The sequence below is a fragment of the Carcharodon carcharias genome, chromosome 2 (genome assembly GCF_017639515.1).
Source record: "Carcharodon carcharias isolate sCarCar2 chromosome 2, sCarCar2.pri, whole genome shotgun sequence".
NCBI lineage: Eukaryota > Metazoa > Chordata > Chondrichthyes > Lamniformes > Lamnidae > Carcharodon > Carcharodon carcharias.
This window is the reverse complement of record NC_054468.1, coordinates 215,057,045-215,080,980: the sequence shown is the minus strand read 5'-3', so window position 1 is coordinate 215,080,980 and position 23,936 is coordinate 215,057,045. Positions and strand designations below refer to the sequence as shown.

General features: G+C 41.6%; 1 protein-coding gene across 1 annotated transcript in view; it reads right to left on the bottom strand.

Annotated features, from left to right (window-relative positions):
- slc30a6 (solute carrier family 30 member 6) overlaps positions 1-23,936 on the bottom strand; it is a 141,321-nt gene that overhangs the window by 16,806 nt on the left and 100,579 nt on the right. The window contains exons 12-14 of the mRNA XM_041176908.1: positions 22,427-22,529; positions 21,822-21,869; positions 18,154-18,222 (exon numbers count right to left, since the gene is read on the bottom strand). Coding sequence (XP_041032842.1) covers positions 18,154-18,222; positions 21,822-21,869; positions 22,427-22,529 — 220 coding nt within the window. The remainder of the gene's footprint in view (positions 1-18,153; positions 18,223-21,821; positions 21,870-22,426; positions 22,530-23,936) is intronic.

The window sequence follows — 23,936 nt, the reverse complement described above, 5'->3', positions numbered from 1 at the left end:
ATGACTAAACCAGTTAATTTTGGGGAAGTTGAAATCCTCCACTATTACAACCTTTTTATTTTTACACTTCTCTGAAATTTGCCTACATATCTGCTCTTCTATTTCTCTCTGACTGTTTGGGGGCCTCTAGTAGACTCCCAGCAATGTGATTGCCCCTTTTTTGTTTTTAAGTTCTACCCATATGGCTTCATTTGAGGAGCCTTCTAAGAAGTCATCCTTCCTTGCTGCTGTAATTGATCCATTGGTCAATATTGCAATACCCCCTCTTCTTTTACCTCCTTCCCTGTCTTGCGTGAAGACCCTATTTCATGGAATATCGAGCTGCCAATCCTGCCCCTCTCTCAACCATGTCTCTGTGATAACAATGACATCATACTTCCATGTGTTAATTTGTGCCCTCAGCTCATCTGCCTTATTCGTCAGACTTCTTGCATTAAAATAAATACCATCTGACTTTGCCAAACTCCCTTGTGCCTTAACTGGCCTATAATTTCTATGGCTTCCAGACTCACTTGCTCGCTCTTCTAATCTTGACTGTTCATCTCCCCCTGCTGAACCTCCTCTCAGGATCCCACCCCCCCCCCCCCCAACCAAGTTAGTTTAAACCCTCCCCAACAGTACGAGCAACGGTGAAGTAGAAACAACTGAATTAACAGGAGCCAATTGTAGCCTATTTCTGGTGATGTTGGTTGGGAGATGTTTGTCGACTAGGACATAAACGTTTCTTAGCTTAGTGTCACAGGATCAGTTACATGAACCTTGGTAGAAAGGCAGAGCCTTGATTTAATGTCTTATCCAAAAGACAGGTGGCTGTAAATTCTGTGGAGATTCTCCTGATCTCCTGCTGTAACTTCGATGAAAGATGATCAGGCACTTGGATAAGTGGGACAGTTATTTACATAGATTCAAAGAGCTTTTGCCAAAAGTTGTGGCGGTAAATCAGGGAGCCACTGTAGAAATTTCAATTTAGCATCTTACACAATGCAGCACTGAAATATCAGCCTGGGTCATTTTCAGGCTGGCAAACTGTAACTAGTGCTGGGGGCTCAACTAATGACAATCTATATTAATAATTTGGATGAAGGGACCAAGTGCATTGTATCCAAATTTGCTGACAAACAAGGATAGGTAGGAATGCAAATTGTGAGGAGGACACAAAGAGTCTGAAAGTAGATATAGATAGGTAAGTGAATGGGCAAAAAAATTGGTAGATGAAGTATAATGTGGGAAAATATCCACTTTGGTAGGATTAGAAAAGCAGAAAATTATTTAAATTGAGAGAGACTGCAAATGCTGCGGTACAGAGGGATCTGTGTCCTTGTACATGAATCACAGAAAGTTAGCAAGCAGGTACAGAAAGTTTTAAAGAAGGCAAATAGAATGTTGGCCTTTATTGCAAGGGGTGGGGTATCACAGTAGGGAAGTCTTGTTACAAACATACAGGGATTTGATGAGATCACAGATGAAGTACTGCATACAGTTTTGATCTCACTTAAAGAGGGATATACTTGAATTGGAGGCAGTTCAGAGAAGGTTCACCCAGGTTAATCCCAAGGATGAAGGGGTTGTCTTAAGATGAAAGGTTGAGCAGGTTGGGCCTGTACTCATTGGTATTTAGAAGAGAAAGGTGATCCTATTGAAACACATAAAATTCTGAGGGGTTTGACAGGATAGAAGCTGAGAGGATGTTTCCCCTCATGGGGGAATCTAGAAATAGGGGGCACAGTTTCAAAAAAGGAGGTCTCCCATTTAAGACAGAGATAAGAAGGTATTTATTTTCGCAGATGGTCCTTAATCTTTGGAATTCTCTTTCACAGAGAACAGTGGAGGCTGGGTTAGACATACCTTTGATCTACAAGGGAGTCAAGGGCTATGGTGAACAGGCAGAGATGTGGAGTTGAGGCACAATTAAATCAGCCATCATCTTACTGAATGGTAGAGCAGGCTTAATGGCCTACTCTTGCTCCTATTTCTTACGTTATCAAATGCCTGAATACAAACTTCTGACTCAGTGCCAAGAGTGCCACCACTGAGCCAAGTTGGCAATTAAGTCACACATCACTTTTCCTTCCTATGCTGGCAGTGTGTAGTCCTATCTACTATAATTATGTGGCTGAGGAGCTTGGGACATATCCCAAGCAGAGCACGTCATATCCAGCGTCCTCCTGAACTTGGGGAAATATCAAGCAGCCTGGGACCTGTTTTAGAGTCAGAGGGAGTGAGCTTCATCAGCTCTATCAGGCGCTGAAGAACCTTAGAGGTGGCTAAGTTGGGGTCTTAAGCTGAAACATGGGTTTTGTCCACAAGATGCCATTTTGGAATGGAGGTAAAGCATGTTAGGAATTGGTCATTCAGAAGATTGCTAAGGGGTTGATTGTCACAAGGCATTTTGGTGAATAAGGCTTTACCTAACAGTGGCAGTTGAATAGGAGTAAACAGGTCTTTGCCAAGGATTTTGAGTGGTACTGAAATGTTTATTCATCTTTCATTGCTCTTTTGCTGTTGGATGTTTGAAAAGAACTTTTGAAACACATGGGGTAGGGGTAGTTTGTCAAGATTTCAACATGCTTTCAACATTTATTCCAGAAATTCTCTGTAGGGATTTTACCTAAAAATAATAAGTGATCTGCTATCCTACCTGATTGGACTCCTTACCAGAGTCACCAGAAGAAGTACTTGATCATCGGCAAATGCTAGAAAGCCAGGCAAAACAGCACCAGCTACAGCAGGAAAGAGGGTACAAGAGGTTGAGTGAACTCTTTCTACCCTGTGGATACAGGGCATCCTTTCACCTCTGGATGTCCTCCACCGGAACCTCCAATGCCTCGCCTAAGAACAGGTGCACCCTTTCCCTTGCCTGAGCCATCCTGAAATCTGCTGTTCTGTTAGCCAGAGCACTCCACATTTTCAGCGGAAGTGGGTGAGAAGTGACATAAACAGATAATGCTTCACGAAAGTTGCTTCAAATCAGTGCTTGAGTGCTAAACCTGCAAATGTCTGTGGTAGTGTCTCCAGGCAAGTTCAAAATATGGTAATCAATTCGGCCCAAAATTATGTGCTGAAACTAGACCTTCAAATAGGTGTCTTAATGGCACAGCTGATAGTCGAACAGGTGATGGCCACATCCCCAAAGACATGTTCTATGCCGGGCTTGCAATTGACACGAGGCTAACAGGTCGCACATGTCTGCAATACAAGGATGTCTGTAAGTGAGACTTCAAGTTGATCAGGATTGATGCTGATGCATGGGAGTTCCTTGCTGCTGACTGAAGTGCCTGGAAGCAAGCAGTCAGGAAAGATGTGGAAAAAGCAGAGGTCAACAGAAATTACCTGATGGCAGAAAAGAAAAGATGGAAGGAAAAACATCAGTTGACTTTGGGCCAAAGCCATTCATCTGAGCCAGCCGTGGAAGGGACTGCCATTCATGAGTTAACCTCTACAGCCACAACAGACAATGTTCATTACATAAGTGACATACATCCTGGCCCTTGTCTTCAGAGATGGATGGATGCCAATGGCACAGCACCCAATTAGCCTCTGTTTCCACTTATTCACCAAAATAACCATTTGGCCCATGTTGCTTGCCCTGGCTCTTTGGTAGAACTATCAAATCAAATCCATCACTTTGCTCTTTCCCCATAGCCCTGTAATTTTTCCTTTAAATATTTATCCAATTCTCTTTTGAATGCAACTATTGAATCTGTTTCCACCGCCCTTTCAGATCACAACAACTTGCTGAATGAACAACTGTTTTCTCACATTGCCTCTCGTGCTTTCGCCAGTCACTTTAATTCAGTGTTCTCTGGTTACCAGGACGTCTGCCACCGAAAACAGTTTCTCTTCATTTACTTTATCAAAAATATTTATGATTTTGTACACCTCTAATTAAGCAACCTCTTAACTTCCTTTGCTCTGCTCAACTTCTCCAGTCTCCCCACATAATGCAAGTCCATCATCCCTGGTTGTGTTCTAGTAAATCTTCTCTGCACCTTCTCCAAGGTCTTGACATTCTTTTTAAGGTGTGGTGCCCAGAACTGGTCATAATACCTCAGCCAAGGCCAGACAGGTGTTCCTATAATGGTTTACCATAACTTCCTTGCTTTTGAACTCTATTCCTCTGTTAATAAAGTCTGAGATCTTGTAGGCATTTTTTTCTTAAAAACTACCTTCTCAACTTGTCCTGCCACATTCAAAAAATTGTGCACATAAGTCCCCAGGTGCCTCTATTCCTGCACCCCCTTTAAAATTGTACAATTTAGTTCATATTGTCTCTCTTCATTCTTCCTACCAAAATGCATCATTTCACATTTCTTGGAGTTAAATTTCATCTGCCACGTGTCTGCCCATTTCTCCAATCTACATCCTCCTGAAGTCTGTTATCTAATTCACCGATCAGCACATTTCTAGGTTTGTATCATCTTCAAACTTTAAAATTATTCCAATTGTACCCTACCCAAGTCTAGGTCATAAATATATGTCAAGAGCAACACTGGTCCTAATACTGTCCCCAGGGGATACCATTATATACTTCCTGAGAGTGTGAAAAGCAACCATTTGCCACTACTCTATGCTTCTGTCACTTAGCCAATTTTGTATCCACTATTCTTTCACTATTTCTTTAATCCCATGAGTTTTACTTTTGTTAACAAGTATATTAAGTGGTACATTAGCAAATACCTTTTGAAAGTCTATAAAGACAAAGACATAAACCATACTATCTCATCAATCCCCCCCATTACATCATCATAAAGAACTCAACCTAATTAGTCAACCATGATTTGCCTTTAATAAATCTGAGCTGGTTTTCATTTATTTGCCCACACTTTCCAAATACCAATTAATTTTTTATTGGATTGTTATCTCGAAAAAATTCCCCACCACTGATGTTGGGCTGACTTGCCTGCAGCTGCTGAGTTGACCCTCTCTATTTCTCAAAAATACATTTGCAATCGTCCAGTCCTCTGACATCACCTCCCCCTCCAAGGAGGATTGGAAAATTGTGGCCAGACTGATTACAATTTCCACCTTTACTTCCCTCAGTAACTTAAGATGCATCCCATCTGGACTGGGTGACTTTTCTACTTGGAAGATTGCCGGTTATTTTTAATTATCGCCTCTTTATCTATTTTTATCCTACCCGATATTGCTACTGCCTCCTGCTTTACTAGTGCGTTGGCAGCATCTTCTTTAGTGAAGGCAGATGCAACAGTTTAGCTCTTAAGCCTCTGCCTCCACAAGATCTCCTTTTTAGTCCCGATCCAATCCCAACCTCAACTTTCTATTGTCCACCTTTTAAATGCATCTTTTAAAAAAAAGGGTGAGTTTTCCATTCCCCTTCAACACCCCCCACACATCATTTTACGTCCCATCCCATCACAATTTAAACATCCTGTCACTGCCTACAATTCTAGGTGTTGAGGAAAGTTAAAAGGTGGGACAGGAATTATCCTGACAGTGTTACAATGCTCCTGAGCCAGAGCACTCCACCGTGGTCGAGGACACAATATTTTTCATTTTTGTGCTGCATAACATGTTATTGCACTTTGTTTTATAACCCAGTGGGACAAATTTCCAGGATATGGCACATATATGTGTACAAAACAGACAAACTGCAAACTTAAGATTCACAAACAACAAACAAACGTGATGAATGCAGCTGATGCAAATGGTACAATAAAGCACCTTACAAACAAGTATCACCCAGTCTAGAGAGGAAGCTATTCTATTAGTACACCTAGTTACATGAATAAATCATTGTTCTAAAATGTGACAAGGGAGCAGATTGAGTAAAGTTATAAAGGAGACAAACAAAAATCAAAGTAGAAAAGCAAAAAGATGATAATAGCAATGACTTAGTAGCTACATTCAAAGCAAAAGAAGGTTGAAGAATGGCTGAGACTTCTTTGGGATGAAGACAATTTTACAGCACAAACTGAATAAATGCTAGAAATACTTCAATTTTGTGGCTCTGCATTTATACTACAGGAATATATGTACATGCTAAAAAGCAGACAGCATTTAAAAGGTTTATGATGATTTTTAGTTGATGACCTGGCCTTTGCACTCCACACTCAAGAAGATTTTCCACTGGATCTGGCCTAGGTGGATGTGGAAAACAACTTGCTGTTTTCCACAGGCCAGTTTTGACAAGGGACTCTACTCCAGGCCTGCTCACATACTGACAGGCATAAGATAAAGAGATGCTGTGTTTCCCACCATTTGCAGTCATGGAATGCTTGATGTGGGGCTGCCCATTAGGCCTGGCATACAGTGATCAGAGATCGATGGGACCCTGGGCAGAAACTCAAGAGACCTTTCAGAGTGCTGCCATCCACAGGTTCATTAATTATATGTTTTTTTGATGAATTTCCATGCTCAGGGGTATGGTCACCTCCTGGGATTACCAGGAGCCCATCTCCCAGCACTGGAAATATGAATGGGTTCTTTCTGTATGGAAACCCTGTCATGCCAGAGTTGCACCCCAGATGGGGCCAGGACCTAGGCCACTAAATCACCAAGCTCAAATGGTCAACACTTTGGAATATTCCAGTAAGTTTGCAATTTAAATAGCATAGCACTTTAGCAAGCTTCATGTTCAGAATACTCATCAGATACTTTTCTAAAATTCTTTGAAATTAAATAAAAGGATCAGGGGTGAAAAAAGGATAAAGCATTAACTAAAGGCCATTTAGCTTACACGAGTAGCAGGAAATTGCTTAAGACCATAAAAAGGACCAACATCTACAGGCTGATACTTTAGTGCTGTTCTGTCTACCTTCCCTGGTGCAGATAAAAGGTCTGATGGCACTATTTGAAGAGCAGAGGAGTTCTCCAAGTGCCCTGGCTCATATTTATGCCTCAACCAGAAGCACAAAGACAGATTATCTGGCCATTAGCCACAATGCTGCTTGAGGAACAAAAACAAACCCATCCTTATGTGCAAACTGGCTTCCACATTTACCGACACTACACCATGCAAAATTCCCATTATGTCACATTGAAGGTCTGGCCTGAACTCATGCTCAAATATTGCAATGGGACTCTAACTCAACTTTCTAACTCAGAGTCAAGTGCCCCTTCAACTGAGCAAGGCTAACACTAGAGATAGCCAAAACCAACGTGCTGCAATTTCATGGGTACTATAATCAATTGTGTTTCTATAAACAGGATAGCCAATGGACAGAGGAAGGCTTTGTGAACTGTATCTGGTGTCTGACATCAACATAAAGTGTAACTATGGAGGAAACATATCAGAATGCCACAGGTTTTATCCATTCTTCTTAGCATAAGTGACAACACTTTAGTGGTTTCCATTTACACATGGTAGGAGCTACCCATCACCATGCCACATAGTCCTTCCCCAAACCCATTATCAGACGAAATTGGAAGGGAAATAGAAACAATGACCATGCAAATCTTGGCTTGTTAATAAATGCGGTATCAGAGAAACATTATCCACATAGCACCACAGATGTAACATACTAAACAACTTCTTGAGTGAATCCAAAGATAAAGTAGAGCTTAAAAATATCTGAAACTCAAAAATTTCAATATTAAAAATGGAAATTGGGAAAGAAAGAATGCGAAAGATTAAAACATCATGCATCAGGAAACAGCAATGCAAAACTCTCAAGTATAAAGAGATGTTCACATGTGGCAAAGTGCAAAGGGATTTCAGTGGAAACTGTGTGTATTACAAATGTAACAAATGAATAGATCCAGAATCTATTTTCACACCTGCTACTTCAGATTTTCTATTGTCTCTGAGTGTGCGACATGTTCGCACTTGATGTGGCCTGAGACTAAATCTCTACAATGCTGATTTTCTCTCTTGGGCCTAATTGTTTGCAACAAGTAATTAAACATTTTGCTCTGTAGAAATATGTTCCAATATGCTCCAAACATAACCATTTATTTATACCAATTCTGTATCATCTGTGCTATACATACCAAATAAAAGCATGAAAACCTGATTCATATCATTGTGCACTTTTAGAAGCAGTTAAGAAATGCATAGTTTTTACATCAGTTAAATTTGGCATGAAAGAAAATCTCAAAATGATATGTGTACCTATGTTTGTGAATACAGACAGACAATATGTTTTGTGATCAAGTCTGTTTGTTTAGAAACATATCCCAGGTGAATTTAACTCAAATGTTATAAGATCTATTTTTAAAGAGATGAGAGCTGTACAGCTCAATGTGTGTCTATGAGGAGAAGCAGCAACTTAATGGTTTATTGACACCGAGTTTGAACATAAACAAATGCAACAGAATTACATGGGAAAATACACAACAAGGGAACAAAACATTGGCAGAGTTCGAATTAAACTTTGCTATAAAGGCAGCTAGAACCTTATATTATTCTTCAATAGTTAAATATTTGATACTGAAGTATTGGAACCTAACAGATGGGCAATGTGTTGTTTCAATGCATTCATAATACAATTACCAACAATTCCATATAACTTAATTGACTATCTTAGCTGAAAAACTTATGGTCCTCTGGATCGCAGACTCTACTAGTTAATTTGGAAACCCATTGCAAGCATTAATTGTTCCTTAACTGTGTGATAAGCTTCCAGATTTTCCTCCTAAATTTGCTTTCTTTATTTTTATGACTTATGAAGTAATACCTCAGGTCACATCAAGTGCAAACATGCTGCAGGCTCAGACACAGTAGAAAATCTGAAATAGATTCTGGATCTTTCAGATCTTTTCTGATGTCTCTCAATCAACTTTTTACAAGTTAAGATGACAAACTCAAGTTTCTCTGGTCTTTTTGCATAGTTCAATCCTCTACTCTAAGGATCACCTTTGTTATCTTCGAAATAAACCAAACCTCTAGAAATTGTTCTTATGTTTAAATCAAAATCAGAAAGGTATCAGTGTGGCGGTGAGTAGTGATATAGGTGCAATGGATCGTGATGTGGAATCAATTTGGGTGGAAATAAGGAATAGCAAGGGAAAGAAGTCACGGGTCGGAGTCAACTATAAGCCCCCGAAGAGCTGCCTCACTGTAAGGCAAAGTATAAATCAGGAAATTATGGAGGCATGTAAGAAGGGCACAACAATTGCCATGGGTGATTTTAATCTGCATATTGACTGGTTAAATCAAATTGGCAGGGGTAACATGGAAGATGAATTTATAGTGTGCATTAGGGACTGTTTCTTGGAGCAATTAGAACCTACACGGACTATTTTAAATCTAGTAATTTGTAATGAGGTAGGGTTAATAAGAGATCTCATAGTTAAGGATTCTCTAAGGGGTAGCGATCACAACATGGTAGAATTTCAAATTCAGTTTGAGGGCAAGCAACTCTGATCTCAAACCAGTGTCCTCAACTTAAATTAGGACAATTACAGAGGTATGAAGAAAGAATTGTTTAAAGCAGGCTGGGAAAATAGACTAAGGGGAAGGTCAGTGGATGAACAGTGGCAGAAATTTAAGCAGATATTTCATAAAGCTCAGCAAAAATTTACCCCAGTCAAAAAGGAGGACTCAATGAGAAGGATGAACCACTTGTGGTTAACAAAGGTGGTCAAAGAGGGTACCCGATCAAAATCTAAGGCATACAAAGCGGCGAAAGCTAGTGGTTTGGGAAATTTTTAGGAACCAACAGCGGATAACTAAAAAGCTAATAAAGAGGGAGAAAATTGATTATGAAAGTAAATTGGCAAGAAATATAAAAACAAACAGCAAGAGCTTCTACAGGTAAATAAAAAGAAAGAGAGTGGCTAAAGTGAGCGTGGGATCCTTGGAGGATATGACTGGAGAATTGATAATGGGAAACGGCAGATAACTTAAACCAATATTTTGCATCAGTCTTCACGGTGGAGCACACTATAAACATCCCAACGATATCAGATAAGCAAAGAGCTATTGAGAGGAGAGATCTTGTCTCTATCATGAGGCAACTGACAAACTAATGGGACTAAAAGCAGACAAGTTGCCAGGACCTGATGGCTTGCATCCAAGGGTTTTAAAGGAAGTGCTTGCAGAGATAGTGGAGGAATTCCAGAACTCACTGGATTCCAGGAGAGTCCCAGCGTATTAGAAAACCGCTAATGTGATGCCCTAGTTCAAGAAGAGAGGGAGACAAAAAGCAGGAAACTACTGGCCAGTCAGCCTAACATCTGTCATTGGGAAAGTGCTAGAGTCCATAATTAAGGAAGAAATAGCAGGACATTTAGAAAAGCTTAACGCAATCAAATAGAGTCAACATGGTTTTGTGAAAGGGAAATCATGTTTGACAAATTTGCTAGGCCCGAAACTTCTGGTCAGCTTGTGGGGGTGGGCTCCGCTCACCGACATGTAAAATGATGTGCAGTGATGTGGGGTGTGCGTCCTGACATCACTGTGCGTCATTCCAACCTTCAGTTTGGCGGGCACGCACCAGTGTCTACTGCGCGCCCGCCGAACTTTCAAAAGCCTATTAAGACCATTTAAAAAGTAATTGAAACATTTAATAGGGCTGCCTGTCCAACCTTAAGGTTGGTGGGCAGGCGAAGAGTCCAGGTGGCCTTTGCATTTATAATGAAGCCTCATCCACGGGTGGGATGAGGTTTCACGAAGGCTTTATAAGTCAAATACATTTTATTAAAATTCAATGACATGTCCCAGCTCATGTGTGTCACGTATGTCTGAATAATCTTTTCTAATTTTTTTGAAGTTTTCACAAAGAAAGTAATCTCCCTGAGGCACAGAGCTGCGTCAGGGAGATTTCTGCGCTCTTTTGCGTGCATATGTGAAAGAGCGCAGGCCCCGACTCTCCCTCCTCCCCCTGCCCGCACAGGGAGCGCTCAGCGTTTCCGGGTGCATGTCACACTTGGCGGGCCTTAATTGGCCTGCCCATGTAAAATGGCAGCGCACAGCCTATTGCGGGCTGCGATCGGCCCAGCCTGCCCGACAAGGAGAAAATTCTCCCTCTCGAGTTCTTTGAGGATATAACAAACAGAGTTGATAAAAGGGAACCAGTAGAAGTAGAGTATTTGGATTTCCAGAAGGCATTCGATAAGGTGCCACATAAAAGGTTACTGCACAAGATACAAGCTTACAGTATTGTGGATAATGTATTAGCATGGATTGAGAATTGGTTAACACACAGAAGACAGAGAGTCGGGTTAAATGGGTCTTTTTCAGATTGGAAAGACGTAATTAGTGGAGTGCCGCAAGGATCAGTCCTAGGGGCTCAATTATTTACTATCTGTATTAATGACTTGGAGGAGGGGACAGAGTATAATGTATCCAAATTTGCTGACGATACAAAAATAGGTGGGTGGCTGGGGGTACAATATGGCGAGAAGGCCAAAAATTGGCTTCATGTTGGCTTGAAAGCACAGCAGGATCATCTGATAGTGTCCGCCATGGCAGAATGAGAATCCCGCTGGAGGGTGGCATGAACCCTATTTGCATCCCACTAATGGGATGGAAAGTACGGCTTGACCGGAATCATTCCACATGCCGGATTTATTGTTACGCTGGGGGGAAAACACACCGGCCCAGAACACAAGTGCGACATACAGAAGTCGGGACACACCATTCGTGGCTTGCTCAGATCGGGGACATCCGAGATGATGATGATGCTGGAACCCTACAGCTACGGGACCCTGGAGGAATATGTGCATCGCATGTTGGGTGAATTTAAATGGTCATGCTCCACCGTGAAGCAGCTCACGGAAGGTGGGAGGTCTCCGCTGATATCTCGGGTCTGCTTCAAAACATCATGGGCTGCCACAGGTGAGGTAGTTGGGGGTGGGGTCTAGCTGTGAACAAGAGAAGAAGTTGTACCTGGGAGAGTGGGGAAGGTCTAGGTGTGACTGGGAGAGGAAAGTGTACCAGGATGGGCGACAGTGAGGTTGGGGGGTGGAGGGTGTAACGGGGGAGAATGTAGCAAGTGGGAGGTAGGTGTAAGTGGGGAGGAAGGTGTAAGGGAGGGCGTCCGGAGGAGTGGGGAGGGCGTCCAGAGGAGGGTTTTGGGAATGGGTCCAGGGTGTGGTGTAGGGGTGGGGATGAAGAGGGAAGGGCTCCGGCAGGGGGGGGTGGGGAGACAGGTCCATTGGGGGAGAGGGGTGTAGGGGCAAGGGGTCCGGAGCAGGGTGGGGGGGGTGAAGTGGTCCGGGGAGGGGGGAGGTGGTGGTGGTGGGCAGGAGGAGTCTGGAGGAGGGGGATAGGAAGGGTCCTAGGGGGGAAGGGGTCCGGGAGGGGGGGATGGGTGTCGGAGGGGAGGAGGAGGGAGATCAGAAGGTAGAAGGTGCCTGCGGGAAGGAACAGCAGGGGTGGAGACAGCCTGTGCAATGGTTGGTTCTGTTCCCTCTGATTGCTTTGGCGTGCATCCTCTGGAGGGCCGAGACCTTGAGGGCACTGGCTTGCTTTGGATGCTCCGAGCCTGCTCTAACCGAGGTGCCACCAAGGTGTGTGTCTCTGCCCTGGGTGTGTCTCTGCACTGGTGGAGGGTGTGGGTAAGCACTGTGATGGGTCATCCAGGCTGCTTACTTCCAGCTCTTCAAAGGAAAGGGTATCCTCTTGGTTGGACGTGAGGACCTGGATAGAGCTGAGGAACTGGCTGGCTGAGGATGTTGGTCACTTGGCAGAACTCCCTGTGAATTAAAGTAGAGATAATTAATGCATGACAGCAGAGTCAAAAGCAGGAGAGAGAGAGAGCACTCACAGTTGTGATGAGAGGGGGGTGATTTGGTGCAGGATCCTCGTGTTTGCTGCTGACCTCACCATTGCTGTAGGCATAGTCCATGACCTCACTAGTCAACGCAATGGCATGCTCCTCTAAGTGAGTGAACAGCCTAATATGGGCCACTCTCTGCTGTTGTGAGCCAGCTTCTCCCTCATCTAAATAGATGGAGAGTGTGAGCAGGATGTATGGCTTTGTGGTATGTTTGTGTGGTGAGCAGAGCCATGGATGGGATGAGGATGCAAGCTCCAGAGGATACAAGCCTGATGGAGATGTGAGGGTGTGTCTGAGAGTTAGTGGTGTTGTCCCTTGAGGTGTGAGATCCCTGTGGATGTGTGATAGGTTTGTGAGTGAGAGAGCTGAGGTGGTTGACTTACCTTGGCAGAACAGATGAGAGCATTTATCCTCTTCCTGCACTGGTTGGCTGACTTCCTCTGTGCTCCAGTGGCACTGACCGCCAGTGTCACCGCCTCCCAGGCCAGATTGGTGACTTTAGTGGACCTCTTGTGGCCAGAGCAGAGGTAGAGGATATTGTGGCGGTCTTCCACTGCGCCCAGCAGGTGCCCAGAGAGGAGTCACTAAATTTGGGGGCTGCCATTGTCTTTGCTTTCAGGGCCATCTGTCACCTGGAGCAGTCCTGGTCTGAGGATGTGAAGTAGGCTGCGCTCTTGTGTGCTTGAAATATGGCACCCGGAGTGAGAAAGTACTGAGGTCATGGTTTGACAGGCAAATCTGAGTCCACCCGCCAGTGATCTGGAGTGCTTCCCGCGAATGCATTATTAACGAGAAGGGACGTGCCAGGAACAGGATGATAAAGTCCAAAAGCCAGCCACTGTGACCGGTGGGTAAAATGATTTTTTCTATGCCCACTATGGCACTTAGCATAAATCTGGGACAATTCCACCTACTATCTGAAAAGCTATCAAACCAGCTGCTAGTCAACCACGCAGCCAATGTAAAACAACTATAACTTGAAAGGGGGAGAAGGATTCTCTCCTAAGCTGTTCCATTTTCAAGTTCACATGAGAGCTAACCTCCTGGCTAATTCAACTCAAAGGAGTCTCGCAGCTTACTGAGACTCCTCTGCTTTACAAAGAACTCCACTCCATCAAAAGCATTAATTCATCTAAGAAACTACAGACCTATTATGAAAGGCGCTGAAATAATTACTACTTGTAATCGCATTGCTTTTTTTCTTCATAGGTATCTAATTTTCATATGTGTGATAGTGTGCATGAGATGTTGCGTTAAACCTCCAGGCAATTGTGTGATAATAAATAATCATCTTTACTTTTAAATTAATGAACAGCTTCCTGCTGGAATCATTTAAATTGGGAAAAAATACCGAGGATAAGAAAACACACCAACCTCACACATAAAAATACTCTGATCACAGTCAACAATAAAACACAAGCTCTGACTCTGGCAGGTGCGAAATATTTTTGGAAGAAAACAGAATTGAGTAGAAAAAAAGTAAAATTATGAATTAAATACAGAAAAATATAGGGAAGAATAAGAGGAGAAAGGAACATTGGGGGAATTGTAGGTTTATTTTAAATACTGATAATTGTGATTTTAGTGCTTTAGTAATTTAGAAAGAGTTGGCACTAACAATTTATTACATTAATGAAACATACTGTTACACAGAACAATATAGTTCAGATTATTTCAATCCTATTGACTTCAGAATAGAATCATAGAATGCTATCATGAAAATATAATAAATTTCATAATATTTTTCTGGTTTATTGTAAAGTAGGTTTTTCGGGGTAAGTATAGTTGGGTCAGTCTGTGTGTGATCTAATTACATTTAAACTCAGGTAGACCCCAGGCTTTGACTCATCAAAAGAAGCTGGATACTTGGTGTGCCAATGAGTAAACATGGATGCTGGCTTAGCATGTAAATGTGAAGGGAATTTGCACTTTTAGATACATGAAGGAGGATTTGGATTTCAAAGGGATTTTAGGCTGTTTACAAATAGCCAGATAAGCAAGGCTAAGGAATGTATTTAGTTTTCCCAAGGGTTACTGACAATAAAAAGTAGCAATATAAAAGCTTTTATATTGTGAGGAAGATACAATTTCAAAGACATATGAAACATTCAAATTTACATATTAAAAAGGAGAGAAACGTATATAAAGGAGAATGAGGCTATGTGTCAGAGAAAGACATTGAGAGATCTAACAGAAGCATATGAAATAGCCTTAATGAAGCTTCCAATATGTGTGCATAAGCCTGCTGTCTAACGAAACTGAAGCTGGAGGAGAAAGCCACTTGGAATCCCACTGTCCAGAGTATTGTGTTAATTTGCTGGATCAGTTTAAAATCTAAAATCAATTTTTGGACCGTTGACTTAAAAGGGATGTAACTGGGAGTCAGGTTAATTAGGGATTTTAGGAGTTATTACAGTAGTAATTTGCAGTTTTTTGTATGAGCTTGAAATCTTCTCTTTTGTTAATAAATATTTTAATTTAGTTTTTTTTAAAAAATCTCAAAGTCTTGGCTGTCTTATTACTTCTGAATTCAGTGCACGCATCTCGAAATAAATACAAATTGTAAAACTGCTGTGATAGCACAAGCAAGCTTCCCTCATGGGTTTGATCTGCCGTGTCATAACAATGTTTACAGCACAAAATGAGGCCTTTTGGCCTGTTATGTCCAAGCTAGCTCTCTGCAAGTAAAGCTCAGTTAGGCCCACTCCCTGCACTTTCCCCAAAGTCTTGTAAACCCCTTCTGTTTAGATATTCATCCAATTCCCTTTAGAAGTCCATGATTGAATCTACCTCCACTGTCCTCTCAGGCAGTGCAGATCCTAACCACTCGCTATGTAAAAAAGCTTTTCTTCCTGTCACCGTTGATTCTGTGGTCATTCACCTTAAGTCAGTGTCCTCTAATTCTCAACCCTTCCAATGGGAACATTTTGTCTCCATCTACTCTGTCTTGACCCCGTGATTTTTGAACCTTTATCAAATCTCCTCAATCTTATCTCCTCTTTAAGGAGAGCCACGGCTTCTCTATTCTTGTAACTGAAGTCCTTCATCCTTGGAGCCATTTGTGCAAATCTTTTCTGCGCCCTCTTTCATGCCTTTGCATCCTTCTTAAAGTGCTGTGCCCAGAAATGAACACAATACTCCAGTTGAGGCCAAGCCGGTGATTTATAAAGGCGCCTGTGCCTCTATTTATAATGCTTAGGATCCTGTATGCTTTATTAACTGCTTCCTCAACCTGCCATGTTACCTTCAACAATCTGTGCACATAAACCCCTGCTCCTGCACCCTCTTTAGTATTGTATTCTTTATTTTATTTTGTCTCCTCTTTTCTTCCTCCCAAAATGTATGACTTGATACTTCTCTGCATTCCACCAGCCTGATATGTCCTTTTGAAGTGTTTATCTATCCTCCTCATAGTTCACCATACTTCCAAGTTTTGTGTCATCTGCAAATTTTGAGCTTTGCCCTGCATACCCAATTATAAGTCATAAATACAGATTAAGAAAAGCAGTGGTCCTATTACCAACCCCTGAGGAATCCCACTATATACCTTCCTCTACTTTGAAAAACCACAATCCACCATTACTCTCTATTTCCTGTCACTCAGCCACCTTCGTAACCAAGTCGCTACTGTCCATTTTATTCTAATGGGTTTTAATTTTGCTGGAAAATCTATCATGTGGCACTTAATCAAATGCCTTTTGGGAGTCCATGTATACCACAATCACATGATTCTCATCAACCCCCTGTTACCTCATCAAAAACGCAATCAAGTTAGTTAAACAGGGTTTGCCCTTAACAACAGAAAGATAAAAACAAAAAGCTGCGGATGCTGGAAATCCAAAACAAAAACAGAATTACCTGGAAAAACTCAGCAGGTCTGGCAGCATCGGCAGAGAAGAAAAGATGGAAGGTCATGAGGTCTTGAAATGTCAACTCTTTTCTTCTCCGCCGATGCTGCCAGACCTGCTGAGTTTTTCCAGGTAATTCTGTTTTTGTTTTGCCCTTAACAAGCCCATGCTGGCTTTCCTTAATTAATCCACATTTGTCCAAGTAACGGATAATTGTCTAGGATTATCATTTCTAAAAACCTTCCCACCATTGAGGTTAAACTGACTGGCCTGTTGCTGCTAGGCTTATCCTTACACCCTTTTTTGAACAAGGTTGTAACATTTGCAATTCTCCAGTCCTCTGGCATCACCCCAGTCTAAGGAAGATTGTAAAATTATGGCCAGTGCCTCCAAATTTCCACTCTTGCTTCCTTCAGTACCCACAGATGCATCGGAACCAGTCCTGGTGACTTAAGTACAACCAGTCTTTCTAATATCTTATCAATTTTTAGCCCATCTAGTGTCTTGACCATCTCCTCTTTCAGTATGACTTAGGCAACATCGTCTTCTTTGGTAAAGACGCAAATTATTCATTTAGTGCCTCTGCTATTTCATCTGCCTCCATGTCCAAATTTCCTTTTGGTCCCTAATCGCCCCCCACTCCTCTTTTTATCACCCTTTTACTTTTTATATGCCTATAAGAGACTTTTGGATTCCTGGATTCCTTTCATGTTAACTTCTGGTCCCTTCTCATAGTCTCCCTTTGTTTCTCATTTCTTTTGACACTTCCTCTCTGAACTTTCTATAGACAGGTTCTCATTTGTATTATCAACTTGACATCTGTCACATGCACCATTTTTCCGATTCATCTTATTCTATATCACTTTCATCATTCACGTTTTGGTTGTCCTCGTGAGAATGTACCTTGACTGCACCAGAACTATCTCCCTTTTAAGTTACATTCCGTTTCGCCTGCCAATCTTGATTCCAATTTACCTGGGCCAGATCCTTTCTCACCCCATTGAAACTGGCCTTCTTTCAATTAATTATTTTTACCTTGATATGCTCTTTGTCCTTTTCCATAGCTAACCTAATCCTTATGGTGCTGTGATCACTGTCCCCTAAATGTTCCCCTGTTGGCTTGATTAAGATTTTCAAAATCATGAGGGGCTGGACAGAATAGAGGGGGAAAAAATGTTCCCATTGGTGGAAGGATTGGGAACAAGAGGGCACACTCTAAAGGTAACTGGCAAAAGAAGCAATGGCGACATGAGGAAAATTTTTTTCATGCAGTGCGTGGTCACAATCTGGAATGCACTGCCTGACAGTGTAGTGAAGGCAGGTTCAATCAAGGGATTCCAGAGGGAATTGGATTATTACCTGAAAAAGAAGAATGTGCAGGGTTATGGAGAAAAAGCAGGGGAGTGGCACTAGGTGAACTGCTCCTTTGCAGAGCTAGCACCGACATGACAGGCCGAATGGCCTCCTTCTCTGCTATAACTATTCTGTGATTCTGAGACATGATCCACTTCTCATTCCCTAGAACCAGATCCAATTAAAATAACAAGAGAACTCAATAATTTAAAAATGATAACATTTGGTGCTGTAGGATTAAATTCATATTCTATCTACAAGGAACATACCAGAGTTCCAAATCCTAGGGTCCAAAAGTGCTCATTCCTCACTTCGAGAACACCATCTAGAGTGGAGACCTGAAACAAGGACATTAAAGTATTCATGTGCACAATGACATTTCAACTTTATTCACAGGCAAGTTCAACATTTCTAGGCTTTTAAACAACAAAACAAACCAGGGTCAGATTGTCTTTTAATATTTCATTGTAGAACTCGACAAGTTACCTGCACACAGAATACAAAAAATAAATACTTATAGGTTTCCGAAGACTACTTTATATATGTATGCTGCTCTCAAACTACCTTATTTCTCTCATTACAATTTCAAAGGATTCATATTAAACACGGGAATGAAATTAACATGTCTGGTAATGAAAAAGTGAAATAAAGCCGTCAGCCAATGTATCCTTTCTCTTGCTTCAGGCTTGTTTTGTGTTGTCACACTTTCTCCTTTAGCCAGGAATGCAGCATACTGCCCTATAGTACGAGTGCTCGGCTCGCAGGAGACACAAACATGTTGTCACAGGACACTCCATACTGTAATCTGGATGTGGACCAACAAATCTTTTTCAATGCAGCTGCAGCAAATTGAAATTGAAGTTTGGATTTAACATAAAACCACATGGCTCAGAGCCCAGTGCTATTACCCAATGAATCAACGCTTCTATATCAATGCAATCTGAGAATCAGGAATTCAATATTTTTTCCTAAAGCTTTTGAGATATTTACAAAATTTTCAGAACTTCAAGTTCTAGGTTTCAAAAGGACCAAGATTTGACACCGAAAACAAAATATTTTCATAATAGGTTCTCTAGCAACTTACATTGCTAGCCTTAGTAACTTAAGCCAATATCTTAAAGAACAATTTTTATTTACATGTCATTTTTCATGACATTAGAATGTTCTGAAGCACATCATAGCAAATGAAGTACTTGTGCAGTGTAAGTGGGGCTTGTGCAGTGTAAGGGGTGGGGGGGGCAGTGTCCTTGTACATGAATAACAAAGTAAATGTGCAGGTACAGCAAGAAATTAGGAAAGCAAATGGTATGTTACTTTTTCTTACAAAGGGATTGGAGCATTGGTGAGGCCACACCTGGGATGGTTTGTGCAGTTTAGGTCTCCTTACCCAAGGAAAGACATACTTGCCCTAAAGGGAGTACAATGAAAGTTCACTAGACTGGTACCTGAGATGAAGGGATTGCCTGTGAGGAGAGATTATGCAGACTAGGCCTTTATTCCTGGGGGTTAGAGGATGAAAGGTGATCTAACTGAAACACTTAAAATTCTTAGTGGGCTTGACAGGGTAGATGCAGAGAAAATGTTTCTCCTGGTTGTGGAATCCAGAACAGGGGGCCACAGTCTGGGTCGGTCATTTAGGACTGAAGTGAGGAGAAATTTATTTCACAACAAAGGGTGATGAATCCTTGGAATTCTCTATCCCAGAGAGCGACGGATGCTAATTCAAGACAGAGATCAATAGATTTTTGTGTGCTAAGGGAATTAAAAGATATGGAGATTGTGTGGGAAGGTGAAGTTGAAGTTCAGCCATGAACTTGTTGAATGATGGAGCAGGTTCGAAGGACCAAATGGCTTATTCCTGCTCTTATTTCTTATGTTCATACTGTTGTAATGAAGAGAAGTCTGTTAGCCAATCTTTGCAGTGCCAGGTCCTTGGATTTGGTATAAATAAGCACCCGGGGATATTTTACTACATTAAAGGAGTTATTTAAGGACAAGTTCTTGTCCCCCAAACAACAATAAAATTGTTTTAGTAATGTTGGTTGAGTATTGGTCAGTACACCAGAAGAATCACTGGGGGTTGAGGGGGGAGCGAGGCACATGTGTCAGGGGGTTGGGGGGGGTGAGGGCATCTGGGGTTTGGGGGAGGTGGGGAAGGGGGGAGAGAGTCTCATGGGGTTGGTCTGGGTCTTTGCAGTAGTTACTCAGAAGTTAGAAAAAGTTTTGACTCTTCTAACTTCTTCTGGGTAATTATTGGTATAATCCTGGTGGAACAACCAAAGTTTGCAATTTAAATGGTTCCCAGCGGATGGTTCCCAGCGCAGTGCAGTTGTCCAGAGGAAGTGTGCACTTTTGGGCAATTGCTGTGCAATCCCTTACCTGGGAAATTGCCAGAGGAGTTCCCCAGTGCATCTTTTGGGTACCCCCCAAATCCAAAGTTGGGGTGTGCAGAAGTTACAGGCCAACGCCTCATCTGGCTGACAATATCTCAGACAATGCAGCAGTCCATCAGCACTGCAGTAAAATGTCAGCCAAATGATGTGCTTATGTCCTGGAGTAGGGCTGGAACACGTAATTTTCATGAGTCACACAAACATACGAAATAGGAGAAGTAGGCCATTCGGCACCTTGAGCCTGCTCCGCTATTCAATAAGATCATGGCTGATCTGTCTGTGTTTTGAATTCCAAATTCCAATCTACCCCTGATACTCTTTGATTCCTTTGCCTAACAGGAATCTATCTACCTCTGTCTTAAAAATATTTAATGACCTCACCTCCAGAAACAGAGTTCCAAAGTCGTACAACCCTCAGAAAAAAAAAAATTCTCCTCATTTCTGTCTTAAAGGGCAACGCTAATTTTAAAATAGTGCGCCCTACTTCTGAACTCCCCACAAGAGAAAACATCCTTTCCACATCCACCTTGTCAATACCTTTTAGGATCTTGCATATTTCAATCAAGTCGTCCCTCGCTCTTCTAAACTCCAGTGGAAACAGGCCCAGTCTGTCTAACCTTTCCTCATAAGACAACCCGTTCATTCCAGGTTCAATCTAGTAAACCTCCTCTGAACCGCCTCCAACGCATTTACATCCTTCTTCAAATAAGGAGACCAAAACTGCACCCAATTTTTGAGATGTGATCTCACCAATGCCCTGTATAACTGAAGCATAACATCTCTACCTTTTATGTTCAACTCCTCTCATAATAAATGATAGCATTCTATAAGCCTTCGTAATTCCTTGCTGTACCTGGATACTAACTTGTGACTCATGCACTAGAACACCTAGATCCTTCTGCACCTCGGAGTTCTGCAGCTATTCTCTATTTAAATAATTCTCTTTTTTTATTCTTCCTGCCAAAGCGAATAGCTTCACATTTTCCGACATTATTCTCCATCTGCCAGATTTTTGCCCACTTAACCTGTCTATATCCATCTGAAACCTCCTTATGTCCTCTTCACAATATACTTTTCTAACTATCTTTGTGTCATTCGAAAATTTATCCACCATGCCTTCACTCCTCTCAACTAAGACATTGATATAAATTGTAACAAGTTGAGGCCCCAGCAGAGTTTCCTGCTGGACTCTATTCGTCATATTCTGCCATTCCAAAAAAAACATTTATACATACACTCTGTTTTCTGCCAGCCAGCCAATCTTCTATCTGTGCTAATATGTTATCCCCTACTCCATGAGCTTTTATTTTCCGCAATAGCCTTTGATGTGGCATCTTATCAAATGCCTTCTGGAAATCCGAGTACAGCATGTCAACAAGCTCCTCTTTATCCACAACGCAGCTCACTCCTTCAAAGAACTCCAATAAATTGGTTAAACATGATTTCCCTTTCATAAAACCATGCTGACTCTTCCTGGTTACCTTGAGTTTCTCTAAGTGCCCAGCTATAGCCTCCTTAATGATCAGCTTGATAATAATACATACCTCTCTTAAAAGTTTATCCAACTGGCCAATCACATGAGAAGGTGTTGTCTGTAAAAAAAAACAGTCAAATGGTATGTTACAAACCTCAGAACTATAACAGCAGTATCTTCATTTATGATTATTTATGCAGAAAATATATTTATTCACTAAATGAATTCTTGCCCCTCTCAGTTTCAATCCCTTGTGACCTGCCACCAGAATCTCAGATCCTGCCCATCATACACCAATAGAAGAAAAGAAAATAGCCCTTAATGTTGTGACATGATTCTTGTATAAGTACCCTTAATTCATCATCTGAAAGCTGCTTCAATCCCGACTAACACTAGTGTCAGACCTGTAACCATCCATATTGTATCACTGCAAATTTTCTCTTTAAACATTATCTAGAATTGGTAGGACAAAGTACGAGTGGATATCATATGACAATTTCAGGCATTCCATCATAATATTTTAATGAGATCCTAGTTTAAGAAAAATCTGCACTGCAGTCACTTAGCATGCCTAATGTTATACTTTACGGAAGTCCTAGTGAGAACCTGATTTAACGGTGACCATAGACTGAGTTGCCATTCCCAAGGTTTGACATGATGTAAAAGGACTCCTACCTGAAGTAGCACCTTTCCACTGTAGACACTCATAGGATACATGGTGCCAAATGTCATAACAGCAATGGCTATAGCTGAGGCTGTGTCCACTGCAAAATAATTACTGAAAATAGAGGGAAAAAATAGGTGATGGGCAAAAGGTAGTATTACATGGCTTCAACACTTCTCATGGCTAGTTAAAAAGCATCAACAACTTGCATTTATATAGTGCCCTTAACATTAAAAAATGCTCCATGTTGCAATCTACAGATAGAGGTGAGAAGATACTGAGCCACAAAGGCGGTAATTAAGAAGAGTGGTTGAAAGCTTGGCTGAATGAAGGGTTTTGAGAGAACATAAGACGTAGAAGCAGAAGTAGTCCATTCGGACCATCGAGACTGCTCCGCCATTCAATGAGATCATTCTGATCTGATAATCCTCAACTCCACTTTCCTGCCTTTTCCCCATAACCCTTGATTCTCTCACTAATTAAAAATCTGTCTATTTCAGCCTTGAAAATACTTAACGAACCAGCCTCTACAGACCTCTGCGGTAAAGAATTCCACAGATTAACAACCCTCTCAGAGAAGAAATTCCTCCTTATCTCTGTCTTAAATGGGTGGCCCCTCACTCTGAGATTATGCCAACCGATCCTAGACTCACCCACAAGAGGAAACAACCTCTCAGCATCTACCCTGTCAAGCCCCCTATAAATCTTATATATTTCAATAAGGTCACCTCTCATTCTTCTAATCTCCAATGAGTACAGGCCCAACCTACTCAACCTCTCCTCATAAGAAAATCCCTCCATGCTGAGATCAACCTAGTGAACCTTCTCTGGACTGCCTCCAATGCCAGTATATCCTTCCTTAGATAAGGGGACCAAAACTGTTCACAGTATTCTAGGTGTGGTCTAACTAGTGCCTTGTATAGTTTTAGCAAGACTTCCCTATTTTTCTACTCCATTTCCTTTGAAATAAAGGCCAACATTCCATTTGCCTTCCTGATTACCTGCTGAACTTGTATGCTAGCTTTTAGGGATTCATGCACGAGGATCCCCAAATCCCTCTGTGCTGCAGCTTTCTTCAGTCTTTCTCTATTTATATAATATTTAGCTCCTCTATTCTTCCTGCCAAAGTGTATAACCTCACATTATATTCTATCTGCCATGTTTTTGCCCACTCACTTAATCTGTCTATATCTCTCTGTAGGTTGTGTCATCCTCACCATTTGCCTTCCCACCTATTTTTGTGTCATCCACAAACTTGGCAATAGTACATTCATTTCCCTCATCCAAGTCATTAATATATATTGTAAATAATTGTGGCCCCAGCACTGATCCCTGTAGCACTCGCTAGTTACAGGTAGCCATCCTGAAAAGGCCCCCCATATTCCAACTCTCTGTCTTCTATTAGTTAGCCAATTCTCTATCCATGCTAATATACTAACCCCATGGGCTCTTACTTAATTAAGTGGCCTTATGTGTGGTACCTTACCAAATGCTTTTTGGAAATCCAAATATATTACACCT